This window comes from Crocuta crocuta, unplaced genomic scaffold (genome assembly GCF_008692635.1).
Source record: "Crocuta crocuta isolate KB4526 unplaced genomic scaffold, BGI_CrCroc_1.0 scaffold1153, whole genome shotgun sequence".
NCBI classification, from domain to species: domain Eukaryota; kingdom Metazoa; phylum Chordata; class Mammalia; order Carnivora; family Hyaenidae; genus Crocuta; species Crocuta crocuta.
The window spans coordinates 56085-77971 of record NW_027527464.1 but is presented as its reverse complement, the minus strand read 5'-3'; the positions used below and the strand labels follow the sequence as shown (position 1 = coordinate 77971).

At 49.6% G+C, this 21887-nt stretch overlaps 2 protein-coding genes across 14 annotated transcripts in view; both read right to left on the bottom strand.

Moving 5' to 3' along the window:
- Positions 1 to 2908: 2908 nt before the first annotated feature.
- Positions 2909 to 21887, bottom strand: part of CCHCR1 (coiled-coil alpha-helical rod protein 1) — a 19583-nt gene continuing 604 nt past the window's right edge. Inside the window, exons 1-19 of one of the 13 annotated variants that reach the window (XM_077763813.1) lie at positions 21242 to 21874; positions 20943 to 21009; positions 20654 to 20864; positions 18189 to 18492; positions 15893 to 16056; positions 15655 to 15790; positions 15330 to 15440; positions 14985 to 15134; positions 14277 to 14387; positions 14079 to 14185; positions 11433 to 11545; positions 11215 to 11260; positions 10932 to 11068; positions 10608 to 10796; positions 10407 to 10508; positions 8544 to 8695; positions 8259 to 8430; positions 7878 to 8037; positions 2993 to 3028 (exon numbers count right to left, since the gene is read on the bottom strand). In XM_077763813.1, coding sequence (XP_077619939.1) covers positions 7895 to 8037; positions 8259 to 8430; positions 8544 to 8695; positions 10407 to 10508; positions 10608 to 10796; positions 10932 to 11068; positions 11215 to 11260; positions 11433 to 11545; positions 14079 to 14185; positions 14277 to 14387; positions 14985 to 15134; positions 15330 to 15440; positions 15655 to 15790; positions 15893 to 16056; positions 18189 to 18492; positions 20654 to 20864; positions 20943 to 21009; positions 21242 to 21568 — 2742 coding nt within the window. In that variant the 5' untranslated portion in view covers positions 21569 to 21874 and the 3' untranslated portion in view covers positions 2993 to 3028; positions 7878 to 7894. Of the gene's footprint in view, positions 3029 to 7755; positions 8038 to 8258; positions 8431 to 8543; positions 8696 to 10406; positions 10509 to 10607; positions 10797 to 10931; positions 11069 to 11214; positions 11261 to 11432; positions 11546 to 14078; positions 14186 to 14276; positions 14388 to 14984; positions 15135 to 15329; positions 15441 to 15654; positions 15791 to 15892; positions 16057 to 18188; positions 18493 to 20653; positions 20865 to 20942; positions 21030 to 21241; positions 21875 to 21887 lie in introns of those variants that run through there. The other 12 variants (XM_077763806.1, XM_077763848.1, XM_077763864.1 and 9 more) reach the window with 12 other exon arrangements.
- PSORS1C2 (psoriasis susceptibility 1 candidate 2) lies at positions 3445 to 6534 on the bottom strand. Its single transcript, XM_077763921.1, has 2 exons — positions 5411 to 6534; positions 3445 to 4203 (listed from the first exon to the last, which is right to left on the bottom strand). Exons 1-2 carry the CDS (start codon positions 5463 to 5465, stop codon positions 3848 to 3850), a joined length of 411 nt encoding a protein of 136 aa, XP_077620047.1. The 5' UTR covers positions 5466 to 6534; the 3' UTR covers positions 3445 to 3847.

Genomic DNA, 21887 nt, shown 5'->3' with positions numbered 1-21887 from the left:
AATATCTCCTCTTTTCCAAGTGATAAGCCCTCACTCTAACCATTTCAGTCTACTCCCTGTTGCCCAAACTTGCCGTTTATGAATGAATTCAGCCATTCATGAAACATGTATGCAATAGTTAATTTTATGTGTCAATTTGACCGGACTAAGAGATGCCCAGATAGTTGGTGAAACATTGTTTCTAGGTGTATCTGTGAGGTTGTTTCTTGTAAGAGATTCCCATGGGAATGTTGAACTGAGGGGAAAAGCTTGCTGCTGCCAATGTGGGTGGGCATTATCCATTCTGTGAGGGCTGAATAGAACAAACAAGAAGAAGAGTGAATTTGCTCTTTGTTTGAGCTGGGACCTCCACCTTCTCCTGTCCTTGGACATCATCAGCATTCCTGGTTTTCAGGCCTTTGGAATTACCCCACTGGCTTTCCTGGTTCTCCAGCTTATAGACAGCAGACTGTGGGACTTCTCAGCCTCCGCAATCTCAAGAGCCAGTTCCTATAATAAATCTCTATATATACTCTATTGGTTCTGTTTCTCTGGAGAACCCTAATACAACCTATTAAGTGACCATGAAGACCTAGGCACTATCTTCAGAGTCAGCATTACACAGATAATAAATAAAAGGGTAATGGGGAACTATAGTGGTTAAAATCAGAGACATTAGAGGGGTGCCTAGGTGGCTCAGTTGGTTGGGCATCAGACTCTTGATCTCGGCTCAGGTCATGATCTTGGCTCAGGTCATGATCTCAGTTTGTGGGTTTGAGCCACCCCACTGGACTCTGCACTGACAGTGTGGAGCCTGCTTGGAATTCCCTCTTTCTGCCCCTTCCTCGCTCTCTCTCAAAATAATTAATTAATTAATTAATTAATTAATTAAAAAACCTAAAACCAGAGACATTGGCTTAGTAGATAGACCTGAGTTCAAATCCCAGTTTTGCCATTTGTCTTTCCTTGAATGACTCACAGTACCTCTCAGGATCCAAAATGGGGTTACTGTGCAATTTAGGTGAGAGCTTAATCTGTAGAGCATTTGGCAAAGGCGCCCACATAGCATATACACGGTCATAGGAGTTGCAGTAGTTTGCAGCAAACCATATTTGCGACCTAGGCTGGGATGCCCAGAAGTAGACAAAGATTCAAGTAAAGAGGATTTTTTTTTTTAAAGGTGAGGGTTGGGGAGCAAGGAGAAGGAGTGGATTAGTACAAAGGAGCCCAAGCAAAGTCTCATGGAGGACAAGTGGGGCTCAAAGGGCTGGAGTGTCGATACCCCCACATTATCGGTCATCCTTAAAGGGCTGGGAGAGGTGGGGGAGCGACAATGTGGGGGAGTTCTTCCAGCACGCCAGGGTCCCAGCCCTGCGAGGCCTAAGCGGGGCTGCTGAGTGACAGCACACTGGGAGGCACAGGCACCAAAATGGTAAAGAGGTCCCACAAGAAACGTGCAGGGCCGGCTCTGCCTGCAAGGGGCTCGAGGCCTAGGACGGAGGACGGTCGGGAATAAATCCTTGCCCTCTGAGTTTTGTTCCACGCACTGCTGCGCCGCAGACCGCGGTAGCGCAGGGCAGGGGGCGCAGGGGAGCAGGGAGCGGCGTCACTGAAGGGAAATACCACTGGCTGGAGACAGAAAGCCATTTCCAGACACTGCGAGCCGCACTCCAAAAGGCCGGAGCCGGGGGCCGCCAGAGAATGGGAGCGCGGGGGTGGGTCCTGCAGGGCTTGGACGTCGGGCAGGTTTGCGCCTGCGCCTTCGCTGGAGCCGCCCCCTCCCCCCCCGCCCCCAAATCCTCTTCCTGCCCGGCCAGCACCTCGGCAGCATGTATTTCACCCCGCCGGTGCATTCTTCTTGGAAGCCTCCCCTGACCGTTCCAGCTCCCCGTGACTCCCTTCTGACCTCACGGCGTTTATTGCCGAGGCTATTTGGTACTCACTTAATTATCTAGTTACACGGATCCTTACTGTCTGTGACATTGTTACTTAACTTTTCATGCAAATCCTTTCTTCTCCAGCTTAATTTTAAGCTTCTGGGGAGTGGGAACTGTATATTTTTATTTTCTATATTCCCCCATGGCACCTGGCATTGATGGACATACTAAGGGTATAAGATAATGACTGAATGAATTTCGTGAACCTAGTCACCCCTACAATTCTTACGTGTTCTAGGGTTATTTCTCAACTCTAAAATTAGGTGGGGGGGGGTTGTTTTTTTGTTTTTCCCAAACTGGTCACATACAGGTTTTGGTAGGAGTTGCCATGTAAATAAGTTGGATCTTAAGTGGCGAATTTTAAGGTCATGCACAATTTCTTTTAACCCGTCTTCAGCCCCCACCCTGGTAAGCCACTTGATTGACATTAGGCCATTGAGATCCCTTGGCTCCTGCGTTTTTAACTTTCCTGTGTAAATACCCCCTTAAAGAATTTTTTAAAATTATGTATGCATTACATTTTTAAGTGAACAGTTAACATTTTTAATCATAAGTTTAAATAGTGCAAAGGATATATTTTCTAGGTAATGTACTTACCTGTTAAAAAGCAGATCACTCAAATTATATTCGGATGAAATACTGTAACACTTTCATATCTACAACACCCTTTTAATAAGTGAGCAAGTCTTTTAATCAGTCAGCAAATTTATTTTTCTGTTTAGTTCTTTTTTCAATTCTGCTCTCCCTATAGTTTTAACCTAATGAAATATATTTTCATTGTATCAGTTTTTTGTATTTTACTGTATTTGAGAAGTCTTTTTGTGTATCTCTGTAACAAAAGTATGTATATAAATGGAAACTTATTACCCATGACCATAAGACTGTGTTAAGAACAGTTACTCTGCAGTAGGTTTATAAATACAGTTATTACAAGACACGGCTGGTCAAAACTACAAATATTGACGATGATTAAACAGAAAAATAAGCTTTTATTTAAGATGCATCTCCTAATGAGATGGAAAGGGTGGTTTCTATTCCCCGCTGATTTGTTGCCAGCTCCAGGAAGAACACTCTTGACTGGTTCGAGGTGAGCAAGAGAACGTGGCTTTTCTCTGTTCAGAGGGAGAAGGGTGGTTTGTTAACAGACATCGGTGGAAAATGAAAACACGGTATAGTCGTCATGCAGATTCATTTTAGGAAGGGGCACATACACTTCTGGAAAGTGATCCCCTTAGAACTTAGTCCCGCCCACATGCCCTTGGGAAAGTTCATGTTTAGCCAGGGGTGTGCAAACCATAAGCTATTAGAAAGAGATGTAACTTGGTTTCTCATTCTCCAAAATAGGGGTTCCAGAATGGGGTAAATGTGGGTCTGAATGTCCTTGTAACTCTGAGAGTTACATTTCCAACTTCCTCCTGCAACACAGGAACTCAGATTACTTCCAGATCTCTGTAGGTTTGTGCTCTGAGGAGGGCATCTCAATATTCAAAGACCTAATCATTGGCAAAGAAGTAGCCTAGATTCAAAATGAGGAAAACATGGTTTTTTATTTTTCCATTTCACGGAAGAGCCGTCATTTGGTCTCCAGATAGTTTGCAGCTGTAGGCCACCAGGAGTCAGCAAAGAATACAGTGCCACCAGCCCTGGGGGGTCAGGGGGAGCCCCAGGAGTGGGAAAGAGGTTGGGAAGCAGGTAGTGGGTAAAGGACTGGACATGAGGTAGGGGCGTATGCTTCAGCTGTCAGAGAAAACAGGTGGGGAAATATGGGTGAACTGAAGAGTGGACAGGAAATACTGAGAATGACACCTTCAGAATTCAGAATTAATGGAAAGAATGAAGAAGGAAATTGAGGATAAATTGGGGAGAATTGAAGGGAAATCAGAAGGGTTCAGATGGGCTTGGGGGCACTGAGATGCCTCTGGGGGATCCCTCTATCTGTATTCTTCCCGGGGTGGGTCAAGGTCTGGCTCCTCTTGAGATCCATGGTCCATTTCAGGAGCAGGTGGCCAGGGGTTTTCTGGAGGCTGGGGTCCTGCTGGCCAGGGATCATCAGGCCGGGGAGGTTGAGGGGGATCAGTTCTTGGGGGCTCAGGAGGCCAGACTCCAGGTTCTGGCAGGTCTCTCCAGGAACGACTGGGGCCTGGAGGTGGAGGGTCCTCAAAGAGAGGGGGTGCCCCTGGCCAAGGATCACCAGGGATTGGGGGGCCCTGAGGCAATACTGGGGACCCATCCTCCTCTCCAGCCTCTGTGGGTGGGTGAGAGGGGTGGTCTCCGCTGCCCGAGATGCCTGTGGAGGTGTAAGGAGAAAGGTAAAAGGTAGTGAGGGCCAGATGCCTCCTCCCCCAGCTACAGACTCAGAAGGCATAGCCTCTTTGAGATAGACCACACGCTGAGCTGACACTACAAACACATCTCAAAACTTATCTCTTGGGGTGCCTGGGTGGCTCAGTCGGTTGAACATTTGACTCTTGATTTTGGCTCCAGCCATGATCTGTTGAGTTGTTGAGTTTGAGCCCTGCATCAGGCTCTTTACTGACAGTGTAGAGCCAGCTTGGGATTCTCTCTCTCCCTCTCTGTCCCTCCCTGCTCTCTCTCTCTCAAAATAAATAAATAAACTTTAAAAAGGGGAGAGGGCACCTGGGTGGTTCAGTCAGTTGAGCATCCAACTTTGGCTCAGGTCATGATCTCACGGTTTGTGAGTTCAAGGCCCAAATCAGGCTCTCTGCTGTCACCACGGAGCCTACTTTGGGTCCTCTGTTCCCCTCTCTCTCTGCCCCTCCCTTGCTTGTGCTCTCTCTCAAAAATAAACATTTTTTTAAAATTAAAAAATAGTAAAATGCATTTTTAAAAAACAACTCTCAAAGAAGTCTCTACACATTTACAAAATACCAAAGTGATCTTAACACGATATAAAAACCCTATCTGGTATCATTAACTTGACCAACTTTCTTTTTTATTTGAGAGAGAGAGAGAGAGAGAGAATCTTAAATAGGCTGAGCCCAGTGCAGAGCTCAATCTCATGAACCATAGGATCATGACCTGAGCCGAAATCAAGAGTTGATCACCCAGCTGACTGAGCCACTCAGGTGCCCCAACTTGACCAACTTTAAATTGACAGGACCTGATATAAACTCTATCCACCCTGGCTGGGATCCCCAATGGCATGGCTTCTGTGTTGGTCTATACCTCTAAAGCCATCTATACCTTGGGCCCATGTGGCACCCAGATCTCAGCCTCTACAGTGACATCCATCCTCCACACAGTCCTCAGCTGTGAAAAATACTAGCCCATATACCTGGATTCTGATCAAAATTGCCACATGGACCTATACCTGAACCAGTAAAAACATTGAGCTGCATCTCCTTCAACCTCTTAACACTATCCCTCATGTTAATACCCAGAATCTTTTGGAATCTCCTCCATCCCTATGCATCCAATTCACCCTCACCTTGCTTGACCATCTTTCAACAACCCAAATTGCACTCCTGGCTTACCTACGGCATACAGGTAAAGGACCAGGATCCCCAGGAGCTTCCAGTTGAATTTCATGGCTGTCTCCTGGCCCCCAAAGTTGGGGGTGGGCTGAGTCTAGGTGCCTGGGAGCCCCAAGAGACTTTATAGGGGAGGAGGGAGAGGAGGCGTCCAATCTCTGGGGAGGGCCAGCCCAGGGACACAAGGAATCCATCAGAACCTAACTGGACAAACCTGTTTGGTAGGCCATGGCTGATGTGTAACCTCTGACGGTGGCGTCCCTCATTTTAGTCCCCCCAATTTTGGGAGCCAGCCACCCAGCTCTGTCAATGACCTAGACTTTGGTCACCCCACCCTTGTTTTCACATCCTCCTCCTTACACACCCTGAAGCAATCAATACCCAGCTCTCATCTCCATAATCACAGGGACTTCCACCTTTCATCCCTTGAAGCCATTGGAAGCCAAGGAATGGGAGCAAGCCTTGCATGGGGAAGCAGTCTAATTACAGGGCCTGGGAGGTAGGACGCCTGGGCAGGAGCAGGGAGAGTTGCTCCTGTTTAAACACACAAGATGCAGCTGGGATGGTCTCAGCCAGCACCCCGACCCTCCCCCTTGGGACTCAGTTTTACCCTTGGAATTTCCACTCCCCTCCAGACTGCTTTCCAGCATGTGCCTTCATCAGACACTCAGGGGGCCTCCCAAGCAGTGACATGCAAAGAATTTTGTCCAGGAGCCACCTGGGGTGACGGCAGGTGAGGAAGTATGAGGACGTTCTGACTCCTCCCCACCCCAGAGCAGGCTTCGTCAGTCACAGCTCAGAGGCTTCGGAGGGACCTGCCTCCGCTTCCCGTCATCTCAGCCTCTTCCTCCTTCCTCCAGAACCTTGCTCACCGGCCCCTCTGATTGCTGCCCTGGTCCTTGGTGCCAGCTCTCTGTGGGCTCCACTGCCTGGGACCTTTAGGCCTTGGTCCAAGTCTTGTCTCAGTCTCTCGGAGACCCTTAGAACCTCTTCCTCAGGAAAGTCTCCTCTGGACTAAAGGTCTAGTGAGCCTCATAAGTAATGCCTTCCAAACAGGACACCCTTCCTCCCCAGGCTGTTCCCCACCTGGTCTGCTCCCTCTTAGTGAGGGACAGCGGTGTCACTTCCAAGACTTCATTCTGCCCCTTCCCCCCACACCCGCAAGCCAAGTCCAGCCCACCTCCCCATCCTGGAATCCATCTCTCCCCACTCTCCCAGTACCCTCCTAGCTGACACTCTTCATCCCTCCCCACACCCAAACCTGGTCCTCCACAGCCAGCCAACCTAGCTCTTAAAAGTGTCAGCCTAGGGGCACCTGGGTGGCTCAGTACGTTGAGCATCTTACTTCGGTTCAGGTCATGATCTCATGGTTCATGAGTTCAAGCCCCACATCAGGCTTGCTGCTGTCAGCACAGAGCCCGTTTTGGATCCTCTGTCCTCCTCTCTCTCTGCCCCTCCACTCCACCCCCTGTTCATGTTCTCTCCCTCAAAAATTAAACATAAAAATGTTTTTGTCAGCCTAATTGTGTGGCTGCTTCCTGGCTTTAAAGTACTCCAAGGGCTTCCTACAGACTTAAACCAGGTCCTCCCTTCCCACTCTCAGCCTGTGTTTGTCTGCCCTCTGCAGGACTCTTTGGAGTGTGCCAAAGCAGGTCACACATCCCCTCCTCAAGGAGGCCTTTCCTGTCCCCTCATCTAGCCGTCTCTCCCCAGTCAGGTTCTGTCACACACTGTATGCATCTTCTCTTCATGGCAATGCTGCTTTGTCCACGTAGGTCCTTGTCCATCATCTGTCTCCCCAACCCTGATGTCAGAGCCACGGGAGCAGGGACCCACCCATCAAGCCCACCACTGTGGCCCCTGAACAAGGACATGGCCTTAGCTCTGAGATTCTTTCAAATGAGCGAGGTCTTATATTCCTCATTCCTGACAGTGATTATTTTCCAGAGGTAGAGTTTGTTGTTTTGTTTTTGTTTGTTTTTCTAGAGAGAGCGCAAGTGAGGGAGGGGAAGAGAGAGGGACAGAGGATCTGAAGCAGGCTCTGTGCTGACAGCAGAGAGCCCAAAGCGGGGCTGGAACTCAGAAACTGAGATCATGACCTGAGCAGAAACCAAGTGTCAGATGGTTAACCGACTGAGCCACCAGGCAATCCAAGAGGTAAAGAGTTTTAAAACAAAAGTTGAGAATAAAGAAAACCTGGAGCTTCTCAAACAACTTCCCAAGCAGCCCAGGGAAAGGGGTTTTGAAAAAGGCACTGCCTAGAGAAACAGCTGTGTGGGACTTCTCACATTTTCCAGAAAGAAATGGATGCTGGGAGAATTCCCTTCCATTCCCAGAAAGAACATGGCTCCTATTGTAGTCATCTTTATTGTGCCACAAAATTCATAGACATCTTGGCAGCTCGTGTCCATAAAGGCAGCTGGCCGACCTCCGCACCCCACCCCACTTCTCCACCATCCTTCCGGCCCACCTTGAGCCCCCAGCTGCTCAGAGGCAGACTGGAGGAGGACAGTTCTGGTTGTCTCCTTGAGAAACAGCTTCCTCTTTGGAGATGGCCTCACTCAGGCCCTGCAGATCATCAAGCAGGACAGAGAGGGATCCTGGGAAGGAAAACTCCAAGGGATAGGAGCCTGAGAAGAGAAGGCTGTTGCCAACTACTGCACAGTAACAGGGCTACCATTGGATGGGAGAGTTATGAGGGACAGAGCTCTCTGGCCCAAGGTGGGCATGGATAAAAGAGGTTGTTGGGCCTCCAAGGGTCACAGAGAACAATGCTCAAGCATTAAGAGTGTCTGGAGGAAAGATTGCTAAAGTCCCCTTCATGTGTGTCCCTTCCTACAGGGACCATTACCTTTTATGGACTCCCTGCTGATGGGTGCTGCTGCTGGAGGTACAGGTGCTGGGGGCCCTGGGGCCCTGGGACTGGACTCAACAGATTTCCCCTTATCCAGCAGGGAAGGAAGAACTGCCAACAGTCGCTGCTGCTTGTAACGGGAGAGGAGACCCTCCTGCTGCAAGGTGGCCTGGGAAGGAGAGGGTTAAACGCCACCGAGCCCCCGCAGAGCCACCCCTCCTCCTTCTACAACTCTACTCCCCAACCAGCTCCAGAAGGGCCCTGGTCTCTGCTATCCCCTACCAGCATAAGGTTCTTGTCCCTTTCTAGCTCCTGCAGGCGTTGGGTCAGCCGCAGCCCCTCCTCCTTCCGGGCCTCATCTTGCAGGCGCCTGAGCTCCTGGTTCCGTTCCTTTTCCCGGGTGGCTTTGCGCTGCATCTGGCGCAGGGAGACCACTATGTGGAAGCCAGGGCACAGAGGGCACAGGTGTGGGGCAGCCCAGAGGCAGAGAGGCACCATGAGAACAGGACTGGAATGAGGGGCAGAAACACTGGGCTCCTAGCTCTAAGGCCCAGGGAAGCCATTTATGCTCTACAGCTGTCTCTTCTGTCTGGTGGGAAGGGTGACTGATGACCCTATGACTCTGTGAACCCAAAGTACCTTCCCCATCCCTGAACCTTCCTGGAGTCACTTAAGGGAAATCTGAATATGAACTGGGTATTAGATTTTGTGCAATTAATGCTCTTAATGTGACAATCATACTGAGGTTATATAGAAAATGTTCCTCTTTGTAGGAGATGCAGCTGAATGGCCATGATGTTTGTAACTATTTTAAATGATTCCCCCAAAAATGCATGTATCAGTGTATGTGTATATATGGATAGAGCAAATGTAGCAAAAGGTTAGGAACTGCTGAGGCACCTGCCAGCTCAGTCAGTGGAACGTGTGACTCTTGATCTCGGGGTCGTGGGTTCAAGCCCCACATTGGGTGTAGAAGTTACCTAAAAAACTAAAATCTTGGGGCACCAGGGTAGCTCAGTTGGTTAGGCATCTAACTCTTGATATCGGCTCAAGTTGTGATCTTACAGCAGTGAGATGGAGCCCCATGTTCGGCTCCTCGATGAGCATGCAGCCTGCTTAGGATTCTCTCTCTCAAAATAAACATTTTTTTTTAATTTAAAAAAAAGATTAGTTAACTGTTAACACCTAGTTAAAGGTATACAAGTGGACATTACGTGACTCTTATAACTTGTGTAGGTACTTGAACTTTTTCCTAATAAAAAGTTGGGGGGAGGCTCCTGGCTGGCTTAGTCAGTAGAGCATGACTCTTGATCTTGGGTTTTTGAGTTTAAGCCCCACATTAGGTACAGAGATTACTTAAAAATAAAATCTTTGAGGGGCTCCTGGATGGTTCAGTCAGTTAAGCATCCAACTCTTGGTTTTGGTTCAGGTCATGATCTCAGTTTCATGAGTTTGAGTCCTGCATCAGGCTCTGTGCTGCCAGCTCAGAGCTTGCTTGGGACTCTCTCACATTCTCTCTCTCTCTCCCCCTCCCTCTCTGCCCCTCCTCCACTCGAGCTGTCTCTCTCAAAAATAAATAAACATAAAAAAGCAAAAACAAATTAGCAAAAAAAAAAAACACTTGAAAAAAAAAGTTGGGGGTAGACACACACAGGAGAGAATGCCATGTAAAGATGGAGACAGAATGGAATGATATGCCTACAAACCAAAGACTCCCAGCAACCACCACAAGGCAGGAGAGAATCATAAAACAGAAGGTCTCTCAGAGCCTCTAGTAGGAACCAACCCTGTGAGCATCTTGAGTTCAGAATTCTAGCTTTTAGCTTCCACTGCTGTGAGAGAATACATTTCTACTGTTATTAAGAAAAAAATAATTGGGGGTAACTGTTGGTGTGAGACTGGGAATGGTGCTGCCTTTGTGGAGGGAGTGGCTGGGAAGGGCTTAGGAGGCTCCAGGGCTGGTCACATGCCAGTGCCTGATATGCTGATAGGCTTATGTGAGTCTGTTCACCACCTGAGAATTTACCTGTGCCATTTCTTGGTAACTTCATTATTTGCATACTTCCAAAACAGCGTTAAAAAAACTTTATGTCCAGCACTTCCTGAATCTCCTTGGAAGCCCATGTCCATCCCAGCAAATCTCACCTGCCTTGCCATGCTCCCTCCGAGCATCATTCAATCTCCTCTCTGTTTCTAAGAGCTGTTCCCGCAGCCTAGTTTCCACTTCAGCCACCTTCTCTTGCAGAGCTGGGGGGGGGGGGGTTGCAAATGGAGTGTGACAGGGGGAGCCTTGGTTCTTGGCTCCCCCCAGCCCTCCAGGGAAAACCCATTTCCCCTCCCGCACACCTTGCCCATAGATCTCCTGCTGCTGGGTCAGTTCCTGTCGGAGACTGGCAGCCTCCTGTGTGCTCTCCTGCTGGCCCTGGCGAGCTGCTTCCAGCTGCAGCCCCACACTAGCCAGGGACTCCTGGGTCCGCTGCAGCTCCTGCTCCAGCTGCTGGGCGACCTTGCTCAGTTGCTGCCGCTCCGCCTCCCCTGGGAAGAGGCGGCACTCACAGGCCTCCCAGAGTGCCTCCCTGTGCCACGCAACAGCTCTTCCCTCCTCTCCACCCACAAATGCACCCAACCCCGGCCCCCGCTTCAGCCCGGGGACTCCAGGACCAAGCGTACCTTGCTCCCGGGCCCGGCCCACTTCCTGCTCGATGATGTGGGCACTCAGCTGCAGTTCTGTGTCCAGGCGGTTCCGTTCTTCCCGCAGCTGCTCCAACTCAAGGTGCACATCTGTGGCCGGTGGGGGCTGGGGGCAGCTGGGCAGGGAAGGGACAGAGTGAGGGGAAATCACACAGCCTGATTCCTAAGCTCTTAAGCTTCCATCCGTCCTCAGTCCTCACTGTTTGAAGGCAAACAACGCCTTAACCCCCTCTCGTCCACCTCAAAATGCCCTAAACTTCACCTCTCCTGGCGCAGCTGAACAAGGGCCAGTTTTCGAGCCATCAGGCCTGTGGGAGAAAAGGCAGAGAACAAGAGAGAGGAGTTTGAAGAAGTGAAAAGGGAAGAGGGGAGTAAGGGGAAGAGGTGCAGGGACTGGTGGCATGTAGGCAAGGGGACGGGTGTGGGATGAGACAGATGGGGGAGGAGGGCTACATTGGGGCTGGCAGTTGCCCTACCCACCGCGAACAGTGTGGACCCTGCGAACGGCATAGCTGACTCGGCTGGTGAGGCTGGGCAGCCGCGCGGTGGCTCGTTCCATGTCAGCCACGGTGCTCTGGAGCCAGGTCTGGAAGCTGGGGAAGGCACGGGGTCAGTGACCCTTCAACCCCACCTCATTCCCAGAAGGACTTGATATGACCTGTAGGGACAACGTCTACCCTCTGCTGCCAAACATGTGGGGAGCTGCGAAGGGAAAATCACAGCCGGGGAAAGAGAAGTTGAAGCCAGGGCTGGAGCACCAACTCTTTGCCCTGCCAGTCACGCCTGAGCTCCTCAGCCAATAAGGAAGAAAATCTGAGAGCTTAAGCCCTTTGGTGTTTGTTAGGTGAAAATGATCCAGTTGAGGGGCGCCTGGGTGGCTCAGTTGGTTAAGTGTCTGACTCTTGATCTCAGCTCAGGTCATGATCTCATAGTTCATGAGTTCAAGTCCCTCGTCGGGCTCTGTGCTGACAATGTAGAGACTGCTTGGGATTCTCTCTCTCCCTCTCTCTGACCCTCTCCCCTGCTCACATTCTCTTTCTCTCTCAAAATAAATAAATAAATAAACATTTTAAAAAATGATCACGTTTCTCATAAGGACAGCACAGCTATGCTTGGTCCCAAAACCTACAGTAAGATTCTCATTTGGGTCCTAGCAATCAGTGTCTTTAATAAAAGCCTTGCAGTAAAAGCAAGAATGAGCTTCATGGGGTCACATATCTCATCTGGACCCAGAGCCCATATACACAGTAGAGTTCAATACAAATGATTCACAGTCCACAAGTGCCTTAAAGGCGGCTCATCTCTAGCTGATTTGGACTTTTTTTGGCTACAGGTCCCTGAACATGTCTCCTGGCTTTGGTAATCTGGTGCTATATGCCACATCTGGATATACAGCAGTTAGGTGCGTTTTTCTAAAGAGAGCACATAGCTTCCATCAGATTCCTAAAGGGCCCTCACTCCAAGAAGGCATTACTTGACTGTGTATCTTTTCAAGCAACCTGCAAAGTTTATTTTTCAAAACCTATTTTTTGATCACTAGTACACATGAGAGATGAAAGCTATTCTCTCCAGCAATTCCTTGATAACACTGAAGGCCAGATCCACGTGCTGTATCAGCTGGCTGTGCCCAAAGCAGGACCAGCATGCTTCACGAAAGCTGAGAGGCCTACACTGCCCCCCTGGGGAAAGGACCTGCATCTCAGGGCAAGGGTAAAACTCCCCAGGAGAGTCCAAGTCTGTATCAACTGGAAAATAAACGAATGACAAAGGCTGACAGTTATATCCCTAGCAGGACAGCAGAGATCACTTATCTAAAAAATGGTGTGAGCAGGTGCTTCCAACACTTCCTGTGACTTATTAAGGCCATTTTTTTTCAAGTTTTTATTTATTTCATTTTCGTGGGGGGAGGGGCAGAGAGAGAGGGAGAGAGAGAGAGAATCCCAAGCAGGCTCCGCACTGTCAGTGGACAGCCTGATGTGAGGCTCAAACTCAACTGTGAGATCATGACCTGAGCAGAAACCAAGAGTCAGACGTTTAACCAACTGAGCCACCCAGATGCCCCTTAAAGCCATTTGCTGACAAGGTCTCCAGGCCATCTAGAGGCTATCTAACAAACCTGGCAATAATATGAGCGTGGGTTATTTTAAGCCTCATGGACTTTTTGGCAAACAATCATTAGCAACAACCATTTCAGTGATGTCCTGGTGCCAAAGTAAAACCCTGTGTACAGCATATCTTTCCACTCTCCTGGGGACAGGAGGCACATGCAGGGAGTTGAATCTAGGGTGGTTCGTTATAACTAGTCTCTCCATCCGTGCAAAGTGGAAATTTTTCATAATTTTTAATGAAATTAGTCCTCCAGGTACAAATCCAACAGAAAGTAACGGTGGGCAAGAACCTATCCGGCACCACAATTTTGCTACACCAATAATTCTTACGTGATCCATTCGGAACAGCCTCATGGTAACAGTAAACATTTACAGAGTGTAGATGACAAGCCAGGCACTGTGCCAGGAGCACTCTGAGGGCCATCTCAATCCCAAAGTCCAAAGCTGAGGAGGGGCTGTTACCCACACAAAGAAAGTGCGTTTCTCCTTAGAGGTCTTTCTAAAGATTATAAAACAAGAGTCGAGAAGGAAAAACCTGGGAAGTTGGTATGAGAGACACAGGCTTGCAATTAATTAAAAAGGAAACAGGATACATTTTAGATGGAATATCTAGTAAGCCAGTAGGTGTGCAGCTTTAAAATAAATAGATTAGAACATGGTTCCAACTAAACAAGGCATAACATTTTAAAGAAAGAAAGATGGAGAATCCACACTCCCCATCCTCAAACAACTCTGAAGGTGGAGATCCTCCCAGGGGAACTGAACTACAGGAGGAGGCAGGGCCTTGCCTCCAGCCGAACATGCACAGGAATCCTAACAACTGACCCTTGATGAACATGGGGCAGGCTGTACCAGGGGAAAATGAGCACAGGGAGTTTTCCAGGGCTACACACTTCTAGCCCTGCATCCTCTAATGACCAGCTCTCTAGCACTTCTTGCTTGAGGCTCTTAAACTCCAAGGTGCCCAGGAAGCTGGGGAAGCAGAAATACTACTCTACCCTCCCTCCATCCCAGATACCTCCTGACAGAATTGGCCACAAACTTCAGCTGCTCCTCAGCTGTGGCCATGTGCTGCTGCCTCCGGCGCTGGGCCTCCTGGGCTCGGCTCAGCTCTATCTGAAGGGCCTGGCAAGGATACAGTGAAGAGAGGGGGTCCCCTCCCAACTCCGGGGAGATCCCTAACCTCCCTTAACCTCTGCTTGTCTCAGACACAGACCTTGGCGCCCATCCGCTCCACCTCCACCTCTGCGGCCTTGTCCTGAAGGGAGCGCTGCAGGATGGCCTGCTCCTGGCTCTGGGCCACAGCTCTTTCCTGGAGCTCTGCCACCTGGGGGAGGAGAGGATGCAGGACAGGGCACAGCTGGAGCAGAAAGCTGGGGGAGGGGGGGTACTAGGAATGAAGGGGCTGGTGCCAAAGTCTCCAAGAGAACATCATGCAAGGAGACGAGCATGGAGTTTGAGTCCTGGGAATGGAGTTTGAGTCCAGGTTTCCTTCCAGAACGATGTTCCATGTGCCCCCACCTTGAAGGACCACTTGTGACACACCACAAAGACTCACCGCTGCAGCCCATGCTACCATCCTTGGACACTGTCACCTCCTCAGAGAAGCTATTCTTGACCATCCAACCTAAAGCCAGCCGACCCCATGGTGTCTTCCTGTCACATTATCTTTTACATTTTTCTTTAAAGCACACATAATTCCTTGACATCATCTAATTATGTGCTTGCCTGCTGTGGGTCTCTGCTCCAGAAGGTAAGCTCCCTGACAGCAGTACGTGTCTCTGTTCAGGGCTGTGTTCCCAGCACATGGTAGCCACTCAATAAATTTTTGTTGGACAAGTAGCATCCCTTATGTAAGGAGCAANGGAGGGGGTGGGGGGGGGGGGGGGGGAGGTATGGGGAGAAAGAGTGAGAGTCAAGCAACCTGTCCCTTCAGCTGCTCCATGCATCCTCTGTGCTCCAGCTCCTGGGCCTTCAGCTGTACCATGAGGGCAAACACTTTCTCCCGCCAGCGCTTCAGCAGGGACTGGCACTTTCTAGTGAACTCGGGCTCCAGGGTATCTGAAGGTTGAACCTGCGGGGTGGAGGAAGAGCAGAAGTGTGGGCTCCTTGGGGGGCACAGGAAAGAGGTGCTTTGCTTTGTCTGTCTGTCCTGACCAAGAAACAAGGGCCGCAGCAAGAAATGTTCACAGAAAGGAAGATCCCAGGAGGTTCTGGCAGCATACTAACACCTCCCACTCACAGGGAGCCACTAGGGCAAGGGGCCTACCTTCCTGGCCAGCTCCTCCTCCTGCAAGGTGAGGATGTGCGTGAGGCTTTGCACACGCACCTGCAGCAGCTCCACTGTAGTGCGCAGGCCATCCCGCTCTTCCTGCAAGTGCTGTGCTTGAGAGAGGGAGGGTGAGAGCCACCGTCTGTGTAGAACCTCCACAGGCCCTCACGCAGCAGGCAGCACGCTGCCCCTTGACAGCACTGCCTTCACTTCTATGAGTGAAGGTGGCTCTTCTTCAGGGGCCACTCCTGTCCCAGGATCTGATCCCTGAGTCCTCCCACCCCACATCCAGCCCCCACACAGAGGCATCCTATACTCTCACTTGCACAGTTTCTAGAAGCTCTTGTCGCTCCGATTCCCAGGTCTGGTTTTGCACCTCAGGAGGAACTTGCTCTCCCACATATCTCCTTAAATTCTCAACCAAGGTCACCTGTGCCTCCAAATCTTCTTGGGTCTTGCTAGGGTTGGGGTGGGAATAAGGCAGCCAACAGTGAGGCACCCTGGAGACCCACCACNCCCCCCCCCTTGGGCCCCCCCCCCCCCCCCCCCCCCGCCTTTACCTCAGCTGCTTCCGCAGCAGCTCAGACTCCTTCTGGGTCACAGCCAGCTCCTTGGCTTCCCCTGCCCTCCTGGTTTCCAGACTATTCAGAGACTTCTCCAAGCCCTCAGCTTTCTTGGTCAAACTAGAAAGAGCCTCCTGGTGAGCCTGCGTCAAGGAGGAGAGCTGTAAAGAGAAGAGAGGGCACAGCAGGAGTCAACTCACTACCACATCTGGACTTTGCAAATCCGCTCCTGCTCAGGCCCTCTCCCTTCACCCCCACCTCCTGTGACCTTAGACAACAACCCAGCAAACTGCTCTCTCTTCAGCTCAAGTCATAATCTCATGGTTCGTGGGTTTGAGCTCTACGTCAGGCTCAGTGCTGACAGCTCAGAGCCTGCAGCTTGCTTCAGAGTCTGTCTCCCTTTCTCTGCCCCTCCCCCACTCACGCTCCATCTCTGTCTCTCAAAAAGAAACATTAAAAAAAAAAAAAAAAGCCCCAAACACTTATCATGGCACGGACAACAAAGCCCATCTTCTGCCCTCAGCCTGTGAAGGCCAACCTACCATGGCTTCTGGCCACTTCTCTGAGCTCAGCTCGTACCACTCTCCACTGCCCACTCTGCTCCAGCCACAATGCCCTCCCTTCTGCACCAACAAACCAGCTCTTTCCCACGGCGGAGTCTGCCTGAGGCTTGGCTTCCCCCAACTCCTCAGACCTCGGGCAGTGTCACCTCCTCAACAGGCCTTCCTGGGCCCCCACCACCTGCTCCATCCTACCACCTTTTAATCATCTGGAATGACCTCGCTTCCACACAGCTTACCGTCTGCCACAGCACGTTTGAAAGCCAGCTCAAGGAAGGTAGGACTCTGCCCCTCCAGCCCTATGTCCATACCATGAAGTGATCATTTTGGACTGAAATCACAAAGCTGGTTTTTATTTTATTTATTTTTAAGTACGCTCTACACCCAACCTAGGGCTTAAACTCACAACCCCAAGATCAAGTCACACGCTCTACCAACGGAGCCAGCCAGGTGCCCTACAAAACTGGCCAAATTTTTAGACATAAAATACAAATCTGACGTCATTTCCCTACTGAAAACTTTTCAACAGTGGCTCATTGCTCTCAAGGTAAAGTACAAAGTTCTGAACAGCCCCAAGGCCTTGTCGTCCACACATCATCCAGTGCTCCTCTCGTCTCCTGCACTCAAGCCCCTATGGCCTCCTCACATCCCCCATGCTACTAATGTCGCCCGGCTCCCGTCACCTCACCACGTGCCAGCTCACTCCTATTCAGCACAAATGACAACTTCTTATCATAAAGCATCTTTCATAAATCTAAAGGCCATTTATATTCTTCTTTGAACTATCTCCTGTGTCCATTTTCTGGCTAGATTGCTACCCTTCCCTTATCAATTTCTAGGCATATTAGGGATATTCGCCTTTTCCTGTGATAGAAACTGTACATATTCTTTAATTTTACTTCTGTCATTTCTAAATGTAATATTATAAAGCCAACATATCACTCTTTTAATGGCTCTGGATTTTGATTCATAGGTAAAAAAGCCTTCCCCAGTCTGAGGTTATAAAGGAATTCACCCAGGGGTGCCTGGCCGGCTTAGTAGGTAAAGCATATGACTCTTAATCTTGGGGTTATAAATTCAAGCCTCATGATGGGTGTAGAGATTACTTAAAAACATATAATCTTTAAAAAGAAAATGGATGACAATAAATTATCTTTTTAAGAAATGGGATTCACCCATGTTTTCTTCCAGTATCTTTATGGTTTCATTTCTTAGCATGTCCACTGGTTAGGGTGGTCTTCCCTAACCCCCCCAGACCATATTAGGACTCCCTTGTCCTCCTGCATGGCGTTTCTCCCAGTTGCAAATAACAAATTAGGACTGAATTAGGTGTTAATTGGCATCTCCTGCCTCAGGGATGGCAGAGTAGGCACTGAGCAATGCTTGCTGACTGAATTGTCTCTCCTCCCCAGGCCACTTTAGGACCCTCTCCCACCCTCCTCACCACCCCCACAATGCTTGCACACGAAGTGGTTACCTGGAGTGAAGGAGGAAGACAAAATACTTCCTATTCAGGTGGTGGGAGGTCACCTGAGTCTTGGGGGAAAAGTGAAATCTGGATAAAGACCAAAAAACCCAAATTCCTCTTTCCAGGTCATCTGTTCTCTTGACTTCACCAAATATCTCATCACTCCACTGCTCACAGGTCCTAATCTTCAAAACCTGCTCTGTGCTGGGAAGCTTTTGTCCCGTTCACCACTGTGAAGCTGAACCCTTCTCACCCCCACATTCACCTGCTCTTGGTGCAGCCTCTTAACCTCCTCCAGGTCCCGCTGGCTCCCTTCTTCCAGGTTCTTCCGGACAACCTCAGCCCCAGCCAAGGCAGCACGCAGGCCCTCAGCCTCGACTCGACCAGCCTTCTCCGCCCGAGCCAGAGCCTCCAGCTCCAGGGTCTGGGCCTCCAGCCTCATCTTCTGCTGCAGCGAGGTCTCCCGCAGGACCCGAACCTCCTCCTCAAGTCGCCGCAGCTCTCGCAGCTGCCGAGAGATCAGCTCTGCCTGCTGGCTCAAGGCCTGTGATCCTTCTAGCTCCACAGACCTTAAAAAACAGGTTAGCACGAGTGAGACTGGTCTCTGGTGCTGGGAAGGTGGCCAAGGGGACATATGGAGACAGGAGGAGAAGAGGGTCCCTCTGTCCCTGTGATGAAGGGGATGAAATTGGGCCATGGGGATCTCTGCACTTCCATCATTGTTGTCATTTATCATGGCCCTACTAAACAGATTAGGTCCACTATCAAGGCTCACAGAACCTAAAGGCTACTTGAGATCATGGAATATGACCTCTGTTGAGAGAGCTATATACATGCAAATGCATTAAACATCAAATGTACATATCATCAGGCCACACATTCTGAAATGGAGAGCTGGAAGACACCCAGAGATTTCTGAATTCTGATTTAAGAGCAAGGAAAAGTTTGAAGAAGTTTCAGAGGAAGAGAGGTCATGGCTTCCAGTATCAACAGAGTGAGAGACCAGGCACTAGTTAAAAGCATTTATTGAGGGTTAGATATACTATATGAGGAGTCGACAGCACATCAATAAATTACATAGTATACTGGTATCTTGTAAAACTTAAACCAGCTTATCTTAACATGGCTCTTGATGCAACTCCTTCACGGAGGCCCAGAACCACAGGATTTTTCTTTCAAAATGACGGGGATCAGGGCACCTGGGTAGTTTAGTCGGTTCACTGTCTGACTTCAGCTCAGGTCATGATCACATGGTTTGTGGATTCAAGCCCCACATCGGGCTTTGCAGTGACAGCAGAGAGCCTGCTTTGGATTTTCTGTCTCCCTCTGTCTCTGCCCTTCTCCCGTGCACACACACACTCCCTCTCTCTCTCAAAAATCAATAAACATTAAAAATAAATAAACACCCAAACAAAATGGCAGGGATCTATAGCCTAGAGACATTAAGTGACTGGCCAAGGACCCTACTTGGTAGCCAGACTAGCAGCAGTCTTTGTCTCCTGACCCACACTCCAGTATTCCTCTTTTGTCATCATGCTCCTTCCTCTTGGACAGGGTCCAAGGTGGACCCATCGGCAATCCCACTCCAGGGCAAAATGGCAGAATGACATTCCAGTACATTTGGGAAAAGACACACATGAAACATCAAGAACAAGAATTAGAATTTCTACAAACACTGGGGTGCCTGGGTGGCTCAGTCGGTTGGGTATCCGACTTCAGCTCAGGTCATGATCTCGTGGTTTGTGGGTTCGAGTCCCGTATCAGGCTCTGTGCTGACAGCTCACAGCCTGGAGCCTGCTTCAGATCCTGTGTCTCCCTCTCTCACTGCTCCTCCCCTGCTCACGCTCTGTCTCTTAAAAATGAATGTTAAAAAAAAAAAAAAAAAGAATTTCTACAGACATAACTTCGACAAATAGCAGGGCCGGCTCTAATGGCAAGTACTCCATCAGAATGAATGCACATTACCACAGTATAGCCTATCTATACTCCTACTTTGCACTTCTTGGTCTTGCCTCGTATTATGCTTATTCCCTACTGTCAGCTGTTGGTCAGTCTACCTCTTCCCTTAGGATTTTTCGTTCACTGATATCAGGATCTCATTCATGTTTGCTATCCCCATGCAGCACACTGCCTTGTTGTTGTTGGGTTTTTTTTTAATGTCTATTTATCTTTGAGACAGAGACAAAGCACGAGCTGAGGAGGGGCAGAGAGAGAGAGAGACACAGAATCTCCAGGCTGTGAGCTGTCAGCACAGAGCCTGATGCGGGGCTTGAACCCACGGACTGCAAGATGATGACCTGAGCCGAAGTTGGATGCTTAACCGACTGAGCCACCCAGGCGCCCCAACTGCCTTGTAATTTATGCATTATAAACTCCAGTAACTGCTTATACAAAAATACACAAATTATGGAACTAAGGGCTCAAACAGGGTAAGGAATCTATTTCAGTGAAGAAGGGTCAGGGGAGGGGCGCCTGGATGGCTTAATTGGTTGAGCATCGAACTTTGGCTCAGGCCATGATCTCATGATTCATGAATTGGAGTCCCACATCGTGCTCTGTGCTGACAGCTCAGAACCTGGAGCCTACTTGGGATTCTGTGTCTCCCCCTCTCTGTCTCTGCCCCTCCACTTGTGCTCTGTCTCTGTATCAAAAATAAAAATTGAAAAAAAAATTTTTTTTAAAAGAAGAAGAAGGGTCACTGGCAAGAAAAGAGCAACAATGAATCCCTACCTGCCTCTCTGCCCTGGCTCCTGCACTTTGCCAGAGACATCCTGTTCCCACATTATCACTTGAGGTCTCTGGTCTGGCCGCCTCTCTGAGACATCTTGACGGGCTGGGGGTTGGACCAGGGGAATGTCTGAGACCCAGGTGGGAGCCATTCTTGGTAGAGTTGGAAGGGGACGAGCTTGGAAGTGGGATGGGGGAATCAGCCCAGTGGAACCTGAGGAATCACAATGGCAAAGATGGTCAGCTTCCTAGGGAGAGACAATCATCAGTCCCCTTGCTTGTTCCCACTGACCTGAAGGTCGAAACATCTCCACATTACTTGAAGTCTCTCGATTCTGTATCCAGTCATCTATGTTTTCCTGGACAATAGGAGAAACAAGGACACCCCAGTTCAATTTTCAGGCCACCTTCCAAAGAGAAAGCCCCTACAATAATAAAAATCATAATCCTTTAGTAACTTCCCAAGTAGGAAATACCCAAAGATCACTTGCTTGACCCAACCTGGCTCCTGATAGAACTATGCCAATAACCATCAGGTGGAGGGAATTAACTGAGATAAGCTGAGAAAGAGCTCTTAGACTTCATTCATACTTTTAAAATTCTGGGCAGAGCCTTTACCCTCCTCCTTAGGTTCCTATAGTCTCTGCTGTTCCTGGTCCGTGGTGAGGAAGCAGCTACGCAGTGCAAGGGCTGTGAGCCCAATCTCCAGAGTTCTCTCCATGGCTCAGCAAGGCCTTCGGGAAGCCCATCCAGACACCACCAAGCCATGAGGCCCGGGTCCTTCCCTATTAAAGCACTGGCCCAAGGCCTGGCCCCAGATGAATGTGGCCACATGTAGGGCAGGCCACTCTCCAGGTCCCCTGGGAATCCAGGCAGCCTAGATCTCTTGGCAGAAAAACCAGCTTCCTGACATCTCATCCAAACCTTTCCAGCAACTTTCCTCAGTTTCTCTCTTCTATGCCCTCTGCTGCCATTCCTGCCGCCTACCCTCCTCTTTCCAGAATCCCAGAGCACAAGAGAGATCTCTTCAAAGTCTCCCCACCCTCCCACCAAAATTCACCTATTTCCTCCTCAATCTGGGATTCCTATCACTCTCGCTACAGCCTAATCGGATTTTTTTTCCTGAAGGAATTATTCCGATCCCTTACTCCTCCCTCATCTCCCATTTGCTTCCCGGCACTTTGGCAGGTTCTCAGTTCTCGCTCCACCCCATCCCCCCGCCTCTCTTCCAGAAACC